Source organism: Echiichthys vipera (assembly GCF_963691815.1).
Source record: "Echiichthys vipera genome assembly, chromosome: 3".
In the NCBI taxonomy this organism is placed as follows: domain Eukaryota; kingdom Metazoa; phylum Chordata; class Actinopteri; order Perciformes; family Trachinidae; genus Echiichthys; species Echiichthys vipera.
This window is the reverse complement of record NC_139828.1, coordinates 21,766,164-21,778,806: the sequence shown is the minus strand read 5'-3', so window position 1 is coordinate 21,778,806 and position 12,643 is coordinate 21,766,164. Positions and strand designations below refer to the sequence as shown.

The 12,643-nt window shown below is 38.1% G+C and overlaps 2 protein-coding genes across 2 annotated transcripts in view; one reads left to right on the top strand and one right to left on the bottom strand.

The window, feature by feature from the left end:
- Positions 1-2,390: 2,390 nt before the first annotated feature.
- Positions 2,391-3,831, top strand: insl5a (insulin-like 5a; the record flags this gene model as incomplete). The annotated part of the gene is made up of 2 exons (XM_083911187.1): positions 2,391-2,562; positions 3,692-3,831. 2 exons carry the CDS (start codon positions 2,391-2,393, stop codon positions 3,829-3,831), a joined length of 312 nt encoding a protein of 103 aa, XP_083767313.1.
- Positions 3,832-5,099: 1,268 nt separating this feature from the next.
- Positions 5,100-12,643, bottom strand: part of sgip1a (SH3GL interacting endocytic adaptor 1a) — a 77,174-nt gene continuing 69,630 nt past the window's right edge. The window contains exons 19-23 of the mRNA XM_083911460.1: positions 11,485-11,620; positions 11,144-11,346; positions 10,831-10,895; positions 9,507-9,671; positions 5,100-8,693 (exon numbers count right to left, since the gene is read on the bottom strand). Of these exons, the coding sequence (XP_083767586.1) occupies positions 8,671-8,693; positions 9,507-9,671; positions 10,831-10,895; positions 11,144-11,346; positions 11,485-11,620 (592 nt within the window). The 3' untranslated portion in view covers positions 5,100-8,670. The remainder of the gene's footprint in view (positions 8,694-9,506; positions 9,672-10,830; positions 10,896-11,143; positions 11,347-11,484; positions 11,621-12,643) is intronic.

Here is a 12,643-nt window from a genome sequence, read left to right as displayed (position 1 = left end):
ATGTAAAAACGATCCTCATCTACAATCATTGAACTTCAAATCTTCAAGTTTCAGTGTCAATTCAATTCTAAAAGTCTGTCATGACATTATGGCTGAATAGTACTGAAAACATGTAGGAGCTTTGTAATCTGATAAAAGCTTACAACGTCCCACCATGATGGGAGGGAACCTTCTCTGCAGCTGCTGCTCAGTTTGCTAGAACCACATTTCCACCACGTCTCTATTGAAGTGCATAAACAGGGTTCTTGTTTGAATCAAAATAAACCTGATTGGTTCAACTGACACACAGTAACATTTAGACCTTACTTTAAGGAATAATCAGTCAGTCCAAATTGCAGAGGCCAGTATGTCATTTGATATCATTCAGGGTCATTTAAGGTAATCTTCTACGCCTCTCCTTTGAGCCAGTAATCAGGACAGTCACACATCAGCTCATCAACTCCAGACACACCAGGAACATGGTGAAACAAAAACACACGTATATCTCTATTAAAACCATTAGGGTTAGATTGCATTATCACATACTGTACAGCAGTGAATAGAATACAGACAAAATACCCCTGACTTAAACATAAAAAAAAGTAACGGACACTAGGAGCCAGAGCAGCATCATGAAGGTAGAAAACATGTTAGCCAGCCAGTTTAGTCGGGAAAAATTAATAAACCTGTCTGCTGATACTGTTTGATAACCTCACTGGAAAAGAATAACATCATGAATGTTTGTTTAATCTGACGAAACATTCACAACTCAAGGTCCACATATTTGTTTTGTTTTTTTTACGAGCCTTTAAATGTATCACACAGTCTAACGCGGCGGAGGGAACTTGTTCAGGTACCATGAAAGAGCTGTGATTTAATCCGTAGCACTTTTGGGACTTCGGCTGATGAATAATGTAACATTTTGTGTGCTGAATTTTGAATGTTTATCTTATTTATATGGTGTCTGTAATCAGTGGAACATGATGTGAAGTTGGCATGTTGTTTAGGGTCAGGAACTAAGCTAATATTGTTGTTTTTTTATTGCAAATAACCAGTCAGTTATAACAGGCCATAAAAGATGTCTTTTTGTTTTTTAATTATACAGCAATAAATACTGTAAAAGTATCAAAACCCTCACTCCATAAAGAAATGCACACATTCAGAAACTGTGGCTTTAAACAAGCCGCCAAGACTTCAGGTCAGACGCCACAATTATATTACACTAGGTAGAAATTAGTTATTAGTTATTATTATTATTATATAAATAGTTATTCTCCAGCCGAGAGCGCAGATACTGACCAATCAGAGCAGACTGGGATGACTTCAGGTATATACAGATATGAAAAGAAATATTCATTTTTTGAACATCAAAACATGTTAACATGTTCTAATAGAAAGACAAAATACAAGTATGAACCTGAAAATGAGCTTAATATGTCTCCTTTAACCTGGAAAACAGGAAACTAAAATCAAAACAGCTCATTACGTCAGATGTCACTTTATCCTGAAATTCTTGTTCGCTCAGCTAGAGTGAGGTTCGGCTAAGCTCCATCAATCTGATCAACATGTCAATCAAGTTTTCTTTTTATTATTAGGAAAAAGGAAAAAACAACAACTAAAAGAGTTCTTAATATAAAAAAGGATGTTTGAATAGAAAATATTTTTGTTTTCCAGAAAATTTGCTCCATTCTGCTGTTATATCATCGTTACCTGCTGCCATAGGGACAAAAACAGCACGTCCAACTAAACATAATTTCATTGACATCCTAAGTGGGACCTCCACCGTTAATGACTGAACTGAAATGTCACGCTGAGTAGCACCTCGCAACATCAGCTGCACCGTAATGACCTGCATGATGGGACTGTCAACATTGACTTTTGTCCTCTCGTATGACCCAAACTGCTCATAAAGACAAGGACAACCGGGCCATCAAAGTGTTGTTAACACATGAAACATCTATTTGGGGATCACTTTGCATCACTTATTCGGCCGCGCGATGAAGTAAAGGTTGGTGCAATCACAGCCTTAAATCACATAATCACAGAGGAGGCTGCACTCATCTAATGAGATTGTCAGCCTTAAAAGGCTGATGGCCGTCACTCTCTCAGAGACGGCTAAAAATGGTGAAAGTGGAGATGACCGGAAACATAAAATGACTTGACTGTCATGACAGAGTGAGGACTGTGTGTGTGGGTGTGTGTGATTGGGATGGGCTAAAGGGAGGAAGTGGAGAGCATTGATGAAATGAAAGGTGGATGGTATATAACACAGCGAGATGCAAGTATTGGATCAAGAAAGCAGAGTCAAAGACAGCTGGGAAGATAACCAACAGAAAACAGGACAGAGCAGCTGAAGGTACTTTTAAGGAGCAAACCAGACCAACAAAGAGAACCTCCGTCAGGTATCCAGCATGCGTGCTCTGTTGGTTCTGCCTCTGCTGTTGTGTGCGGTGGTGTGCACAGTCCAGGTGAGAGCAGAGGTGAAGGCGGTGAAGCTGTGCGGTCGTGAGTTCCTGAGGGCCGTCGTTTACACCTGCGGAGGCTCCCGTTGGAGGAGATTCCTCAGTGAGTCAGACATGGATGGTGAGATGACTTCTCCTTTCTAAGAGTCTAATCTAACATCGTAGTTGCCTGTATTTCTCCTGGGTTCAGATTTAATTTTATAATTAGTGTATGAACAGGAAGAATATAACAAGAAAACCCTGTTTTAATGTTAATGTTATATATATATATACAGTATATATATATATATATATATCCTAGACCTTAGTAATACAATCCTACAATTTCCTCTTTTTGTATCCCTTTAAGTAGCTCCCAAATAATCTTATTCCACACTGTCTAAGCATCTCACATATGTTCTGTATCATCTTATTTCAGCTCTTTGTTGAAATGTATTCCCCAAAGTTCATAGTGTTAATAGTGGCTGACCCACTCCTGGGCTGCTACTTGTTAAGGGTCTGTCCTTTGTTAAGGAGTCTGGTAATGATGAGAAGACACTAAGTGCAATAATGTGAATCCTGCAGTTTGCATCCTCCTTTTGTGTTTTTTGCAAAAGGTGACCTCTATAAAATCTGTAAATGTTTTTTTTTTACATTATTTCTCACATCATTTATGTTCTGATGTTACTTTCACTGACCATGATCATTTGAACCCATAAATGCTGAGTACTTCTATTTCTGAAATGTTTTCGCTGCTGTGTCCTCTGTGTTGTCACTAGTTTCTGCTGTAGTTCTTGATAGTACTGTATTACTGTACTCACTATTAACTCAGTGGCTGCGGTGCCGTGGGTGTGCAGGCAGACAGGTGCCCCAGTGCAGAGACATTGTCTGCTGTTTTGACCTTATTAGGCTTGAGGATCCCACATATCCTGATTAAATGCTGAAGCAGTCTGTTCCCCGGGCAGCATCTCTCTTACTGTCACACACAAACAAACCCAGTTAGCCTATCAGTCGTGCTGATTAGTAAGAGTAAAGTGACACTGGAGAAGACAAATAGCACTGCGTTAATCTGTGCAGTCATTTAGAGTTTCCTTATTTAATGGGAACATAGACCTTAATTACACAAGACTGATCTGTAAACAGTCAGTCATCCATTATTCTGTTGGAAACAACTGTGAAAAATACCCTGTGAATTTTACATTTGCGCTGGATAGGGGGATTGCTGTTTTGTTTTTGTTTGCTTTTATATTTATTGCATTTTGTTGTTGCAGGTTTGCCCACAGGGGAGCAGGGCAGTTTGGAGAGGCTGAGCAGCAGCCCCGAGTTGACCAAACGGGATATAAATAACATACTGACCACCGTGTGCTGCCAAGTGGGCTGCAGGAAGAGTGACCTAACCTTCCTCTGCTGAGGCTAACCCCCCCTTCCTCTTCTTCTCTCTACCATCTTGCCTTAGTAGAAACCAAATCTGAATCATAATACTTTAAAAACAATATGATCAATGTATTGTATGTACAAAAATGCTCATGTTTCTAATTGTGTTTGATATTTTTTTTGAGTTATTACTTATACACATGTGAATGTGTACCACATCTGTGAACATGTTTCTGAACCCGGGCTGGAAGAGATGTGCAAACATAAAAACATGTTTTATTATAATATACATGAACGTATGAGAATTAGGAAACTAAGTTGAGGTAAATGCACTCAGGGACTGTGTAAAGAGGGGCAGATATCCTGGGTTTGTATCCTGTATGTAGCCAGAATCCACAGGGTTGCAGTTTTGTAAAATTTCCATCTCTGCTTTGATTGATTTATAGGAAACTTGAGCTGCTCTATCATTTCGCTATTCATTTGTCAAATAAATGTTCTTGCACAGGGTTAAAATTCTGTGAGGTGTGACGTCTTTTCAAATATGTCACACTTTTTGAAACTGCATACTGAACAATACTCAAGCAAACGTAGAGTCAGTAGGATCATCATAACATCAATATGTGACGAAAAAGCCAAAAAAAAGGGCTGATGATGTTTTGGCAAGTATTTAGTCATAAATAAAGTATTGGACACATTAAAATTAATCCCGAGTAAAACATTGCTGTACACACCAGATTATATGGCAATCCATCCAATATTCGTTGTGACAAAATAACAAACATAAACCTCATGTTGGCTCTAGCTCACCGAAATTGTTGTCATACAACTCCAAGGAACTATTTTGTGTGAATTGTGGGTTAAAAGTGACAGATTTGATCTCCTGGTGGCGCTAGATGAAACATCAAAGAATCATCAAGGTCACTAAGATTAATCTTCTGAGCACCATCAATGACAAAATTTCATGGCAACCCAACATAAAGTTGTTGAGATATTTTAGTCTGAACCAAAGTTATGGCCCACTGACACTCCAACAGCAACTTCTTCGTGCTGCTAGTGTCTTAGAAAAGTCCAAAAATATACAGTAGAACTACTTTATGTATGTATTCATGAGAGACTAGATAATACAAAGAAAACGTCGAACAATGCTGTCCAGTTATAACTTTTATTGGTTTTGGAAAGAAGCAAACTAAGTTTCTCAGTTCATCTTAGCATTGTTATGTACTGTACAAACAGCTTGCACATGTGTTTGAGGTTAACGGTACAGAACCAAAAAGCATTCTGGCTTATAGCACACATAAACACACTCCCTGCTCTCTTCTCAACATTAATACAGGTAACTGACACTCAGCACAACACGTCATTTCAGTACTATCTATCATCATGGATGCCCCACCTTTTACTACATGCTCTGCATGCAATTATGAATCACTGCAGGACAAATTCACCACAGAGATGATGAAGATCTGGAAAAGTTTTGTTCCATTTTTTAAAAACTGGATGATGCAAAGAATTGTCTAGCAACAGACTGTGAGTTTAGTTTTGCAACATGCCTTTCAAGCTGAAAGACATGTAAGCTGTGTTATAGTGGTAATTTAAAACAGATGCATTATGAGGGATGTGTGTGGTGGGCCTCTGTAGATAATGCTGTAGTGACTGTTGCACTGATAGCTTCAAGATTCACCCAGAAGGTTACAGCTTCCTGTCAGGCATGTTGATCCATTCAGTCAAACAGATGAAGGACTGACATGACAGAGAGTAAGATGTTACCAAACTAATGCGGGAGCTAAATGGCACCAATCATCGTCGCCTTGCAATGATAAACTGAACGTAACCTCTGAGAAATCCACAATAACGTTTTAGACTGAGTCTGCACAGGAATAAATGAAGCCAAATAACCCTTAAAACTATGTCCAATCGAAAGTATCACGTAGTAGAAGTATTGGAGTATGAAAGGACCATGATTGGTTGCATTTAGCAGAATGCTGACATACAGTACAGTACAGTACGGAGATCTTCAGCTAGACTTCACACACACTTTTTGTTCTTCGTGTTGAGTGTCAGAGCATTCAGGAAGTTCAACATCATCAGCACAGTGTTTATTACACATTAAACAATATAATATAATATTTTTTCATTTTTATCCGTTTTAAAAATATTCAGCTTATTCTCCTTAACAAAGGACTGACAGTCCGGGGTACACACACAAAAAAAAATACAAAAAAAAGAAGAAGCATTTTGGTCAACTTAACCTCGCTCCACAACCTCATTCAACTCATGTCATCTCACAGAGACCATTACGATTATGCAAAATAAAGCCATGGATTCAAGCGCTGGTTGAATGATCAGGGGTGTACTCATGATGTAAGCGGGGAGTTTAGGTACCACTGAGGTGAATGGAAACAGGTCAGAAAACAGGTCAGAGTTGAGGAATAACTGGATAGGAAGATGTGGGATCTGAGAATGTTGGATTAATAAAAGAGGTGTTTTGTCATGAGGTTTGGATAAACAAAAGAGAAACAAGCTGGTCCCAGTAAACAAATTCTGTTCCAGTCGTGGTACCACAGTCACCAAACATCATCACTGGTGTTGAGAAAAACTGATTGCTTTTGTCATTGTCTTGACTTTATTAAAAGGAAAAGTTCAACAATTTGGGAAATGCGCTGACTCACATTCTTGCCGAGATGTTAAATGCTAAGCTGGAGTCGCAAGACTAGCTTAGTTTAGCATAAAGACTGGACACAGGGAAACAGTTATCCTAGTTCTGTCCAATGGTAAACAGTCATGCTAGCAGCTAAGCGAGGCTGTACTTAGGGACAGCAGTGCTTGGAGCTAAATGCAAACCCTCTCACAGTGGTGAAGCTAATATGCTGACGTTTAGCAGGTATAATATATACCGCATGTGATATTTGTTTTCCTGGTATGACAAAGGCATGACCAGTCCTACTCTGCCTCTGATTGGCTAAACCCTGGTATTCTAAACCTAACCTACCTAACTAACCTAACCAATGAAGGCAACAAATACGAAAAGAAAGGGCGTTCTTTTCACTATCTTATTTTAGGATGTTAGCATGCTGACATTTGAAAACTAGCACTAAATCAACTAATTCAAAGTACAGTCGAGGCTGATGGGTATGCCATTAGTTTTGCAAATATTGGACAAAATATTTCACCGGTGGTGACAACAGTGGTACTATAGGAAAAGTAAAAACAGACTAGCTGTTTCCAGTCTTTAAGCTAAGCTAACCGTCTCCTGGCTCCAGCCTCATGTTGAACAGACATGAGGCACAGAGATACACAGATATAAGATTAGCATTGATTATCTACTTTAACTCTGGAAAAAAGACATTAAATAAGCCCATTTCCCAAAATGCCAAACCAACTCTAAAGTGTGGACCTTGCCCATGGTATAACTAACTCTACATTAACACTGCTTTCACAAAGCATAACACAGCATCCAGGAAGATATTTATCTTTTTCTTTAAATTACCCATCCCTCCCTCCCTCACCCATATATAGCTCAAATCTTCTGTTGCACTCGAGTTAAAAAATTATATCTGAAATAAATTCAAAAATTATACCTTATACTGTACACAGGTTACCCAACTACACAGATAACAAAAAAAGAGAGTTCAAATATTTATACCTTTAAGGGTTCTGAGCTGTGTGATACCATTCAAATTCTATTCACATACAGAATCACATGTTTTATACAACAAATCATCGTCATCAATAAATAAAAATAGAATGCTGTCATGTACTCTGGAGTCTATCACTGCTGTCCTGGGAACAACAGAAAGGCTATCTGACAATACGAGGAAAACACCAAACGCCCTTTAAGATATATATTATTGATTTAAAATGACACTTTGTACACACTTCTTTTGTTCTGACAGGAAAACAGATTTTCTTATTTAGCAACCAGTAAATTGATTTATCATTGCAGCTGCCTAACTGGCTAAAAACCTCTCCACGTCTGTGTATTCCAGAGAAATAAAATGTACAGTTTGATTGACTGATCAGTGCCTTTATATCGAAAAAGGATGTGATCCAAAGTCATGTGACCCTGTAGTACCAGTAGGTGATGCATGAAAGTCTACTCGCTTGATTCTGTTTTTTTGAGCATGGTCAAGAATCATTATCTTTCATTTAACCGTTTGTGACAACATGTGTCAAAATGCATCGGGAAATGCATTTACTTGCTGGCAAAGACACGCAAATGGTCGCTGTCAGTGCAAGACAGTGAGGGCAGCTGTCTCAGGCTTCGAGCTCAGACTCTGACAGAAGGATTATTTAAAGAGCTGGTTTTTCAGTCTGCTAATGAAGGAGTATAACTTACTATGAATTGTCCTAAGCCCTACTAAGTTAGACTTTTTGTGAAGAGGCTGAGGTGCCCATCTGACTGCAAAGATTTTATTCAAGGGTATTTTTACAACCAAATCTTCCTGGACTCTCGACAACAAACAGCTTGTTATCTAGATGTAAAATCTGTCCTAAACTCTTTCTGTCCGTTTCTTCTGTCAGGCAGCTGCAGTGACACTTTAAAACAACATCACCACACATTGACCAGAGGAGGATGCAGACAGAGGCACAGACTTCAGAGGGAAGAAGAACCCAAGTGTCTAACTGCAGCAATACAGATGTTATGAAATGAATACAAATACGATAATTACATGACCTAAAACAGTTTCCACGATGCTATTATGCAAGTTATACAATACTGCTGGGTAGGCTGCGGACCTGTCTTGTGGGCTCAGAAAAGGTTAATGGAGAGTCTGTTGTCTGGTGTCGTCTGGTGTCGGTTTGTCCTCTGTCTTCGGTTTCAACCTCAGTCCACTGCATTTGTTCAGTTCAACAGTGCTGTTGTCAGTAGCATGGGTTAGTTGTCGGCCAGGTATTTTCCTGAAACGCATCGATGAAATATTAATATATATGTTTGAGTCATTTATGGACTTTCTGTTAACTTCACAGACTAGTTATTACAGTGATTCCCTAACAATGGAGGTATGCATGCTTTAATGTAACTCTTCGTTGTTGGTAGTTAAGTAAAGTGTAATGTATTTTCAGGCATTTAAAAGAATCTATCGTAACATACTATGCGTTGTCACTACAGCTGATTGTGTGTAATAACTGAGTATAGGTAGTCAAAATGTATTATAAGCCCCATCAGTCGACCTCTAGTTTATAACTAGTCAATAACATCCAGGATACTTCATAATTTATTCATTTACAATGTTTTATGACTGCTATTATAGTGCATCACATGAACATTATGTGTGTTTTGAGTGTAGTCATGAAGCATTACTCATACATTATAATTCACTATGAATGCCCTCATAATGCACTATAGATGTGGTCTTCATAGAAAGAGTTACCGAAAGTACGCGGTTACCCTCAAATTAGCAATATAATAGATTATAACACCAAGATCTTTAAGTATAAAAACATAAAATAAAAAGATAAATGTATAAAATGTGTAACTGATGAAAAATCTGACTTATATCCCTCCACTTATATTGATATTAGACATCAAACAATTATAATGATCATTGCTTTTTCATATGGTTAATAAGTGTCTTTACTTGATTATGGGAAACTCAAACAATTTCAAACATCAGTGTAAGTTTAGGACGTTTTGACCTACTGGATGATTTGGCACTAGTGACAGCGATAATATTTGGTTTCTATATGTTGTTAGTAAAATGCTTAACTGACCTGCGGCAAACCTCTTCTTGACGAGAGAGAAGCGGTATCCTGGCCCAGCCAGTTCAATGTCACAGCCCGACAGGGTGCTGCCCTCACTGGTGAACTGCACCGCCAGTGGAGCCGGTTTACTGGGACCTTCTGTTAGCTGAAAGCGTGCTAACAACGATCCCACACCTGAGGGAAGAGGGTGATTTTAGAAAAAAACCTGTTAGCCACTAGGAATTATTTAAGGGTGAATAAACAAGGAATTAATTCCCAATGTCAGAGACCGTGAGGTGCACAAGGGAGTCAAGTTCAAAGAAGTGTGAACCGCTTTGGAAAGTATTTTGAATGGATAGAAGAAAGACATGACGGTTCTGATATAACAAAATTTAAAAAAAGCAGATGGCAGCTCTAGAAGGCTGCAGACCTATATTTAACCTTTACATTGTGGGAACAAGCTCTTGTATTGAAGCCTGTTCAATGTCAAAATGTTTGCTGGATACAGATTTTTAAGAAAACGCTTAACAGGTATTATTTGAAAAGAAAATTAAAAATCACACGAGAGATACAGATGCAGAGTATTCTTTTTAAAAGTCATTCAAATGAAGCAGGGCTGAACTGATCATGTTTGAGCCTGGTGGTGTTTTCTATCTTTTACATAAATACCACATATATATAATTGAGTAGATATGATATAAAAGAGGAAAAAGACAAAAGTCAGATGACGTGAGATTGTCAAGTCAGATGCATAAATGAAACTAAGCTTTATCATTTGAAAATATGTGTAAATATTACGCTGTACTTGTTTCGTCAGACAATGATTTCTTTTATCATTACAGAATAAGAGATGGTCTGGAAACACCAGAAGCACACAGATACCACACTGAGAACTGTCATAAAAAAGCAAATCAGGAGGTTTGCCGATGTTATTGTCATATCATTTGTAGACAGAAGGGGGCGGTGATATCTTCAGGCAGAGCTGACAACCACTAAAGACTCCATCTCTATCTAAGGTCATCATGGCTACTTTTTTCCTGTACCCTGCTTAACTGCATCCCTGGTTCCTAGTCCAGATTCTAGTTCAGTGTTTAAAACAGTTCAGTTTAATGCTGTATCATTCTTTTCTTTTTAACGATGTAGTCTCTTATCTATGCTTGTTTCTTATTCAGTTTTTGCATTATTGTTATGGCTATAAGAGCACAAATGCACCCCTTTTACCAGGACTAACTCTAAAAACGTATTCAATCTCTTCCAGGCCGATATAATCGGAATAAATTACTATAAAACTAAAAGCAGGACTCAATTTCCACAAGGCTGGTATTCGGCATATGTTACTTTATTCTGTACGTACCTCCGTTTTCAGATTTCTGTGAGATATCAGGAATCTTCCAAAGGATTCTTTGATGCTCCGCATTCCTGTCAAGATTACGAGAGAGCAGAAAATCACACTGAAACTTATGAAGACTACTTGAAAGTCAAACCATTGTGTAAAGTAAAAACGTTTGTGTAGACGCCATCTACAAATGTGAGGTGTCTCAGTCAGTCATCAAACAGTGCATATCTGAATATTAATTAATATGAAACACATCATCAGACAACACCCATCACCTAAAGTCACCTAATATAAATGGTAACTTAATACTATAACAGAGTTTAGACTGTACCATGCAGCAGGAGGTAAGACAGCCTGTAGTTTTGAAACCCCTCCGTCGACAGGGACGAGGAACTGGACGTTGTTGAGGGCCATCGGGGTCGTCATGGCCTCCCCGTTGTATTTGTAGTCTATCCTCAGGTCAGTGCTGGTGGGCTCACATCTCCAGCTCACTGCCAGATTCAGAGGAATTGACTGGAGCCCCTCCGCCGATACCTGCACACACATTGAAAATATGCACACAGAAGTTCTAATAAAAAAGCTTTTCATCTAACGTTCTTGGGCTTTCCAACATGTCATGTCTACAGTTCTAAGCTCAGTGATAAGATATAACTCCAAGGGGGCGGGGCTCACCTGGTACTTGAGCATGTCCACGTTGTAGTATGTCGCCTGTGGCTTCTGCTCTGCCACCTTCTTTAGATGGGATATCAGGTTTGGCATGTTCACCCAGAAGTCCTTGGTATCGGCCTTTGCTTGTGTGGTGGTGTCGCTGGTGGGGAAGCATGTGGAAAAAAGCACAATCAAATATACGGACATTTTATGTGATCTTGGTGGTGATTTGTCTTACCTGTTTTTAAAAGTCCACTCGTTTGACCAGAAAAACTAACTTATTTTGGCATTAATGACCTTGGTCAGCATTTAAATTCAACAATGAGCCACAAGAGGTCGTGCTTTACACTGATTATAAAACAACTATGCAGGGTTTAGGAAAAACATTTTATCAAGACTTTTTTTTTTTTAAAAGATTCATTTTTGCCTTGTTATATATTTTCAAGCCTTTATTATATAGGACAGACAGGAAATGCGGTGATTAATTAAGAAACAGCAATAATTATTCTGCTGTGAGGCAAAACACCTAGACATTTAAATTTGTTTTCACTGCATCGGGTCTCAAGTAGAAGTATTTTATAGAAGATATAAACATGAATGGAAAAAATAAGGCCGCTATAATAAAACAATTAATAAATCTGACCTCATAATGACTCAGCATTAGTGTCTTAGAGGATCTCACTGACGTTTACTCATCCTCCTCCCTGGTCATCACTTAACAACCAAACTCTTCTATATGGGTTAATGGATGATTTTACCAGTTCACAGCTTTATTCCAAATACCGAAATATAATCATAATCACATCTGAAGCCTTGTTAGTTTTTAGTTTAAAACGTACTCTGTCTGTTTAAAGTTTGCCTTTGTTTTTATGCAACTTAATGCATTTTAAACCTTTAACTTTTTATTTTTCTTTTGGTTGTTTTAATTTGACTGTTTGACTAAGCTAATTTACTTCATGCTGTTGTACATATTAGGATATATTATTTACAATACACACTTAGCTGTCCTTGGTATATATAAATCAAGTTTTAATTGCTATAACATACAGTAAGTCTGATAAGTAGGTGTTGCAGTGTGGAGACAAATATTAGTGTCATTACTATGATTATAATGAAAAATACATGATGAGTTGGAAACAAACATAGCTGATAAAGAGTTTGCATTTACTAATATTTACACAAT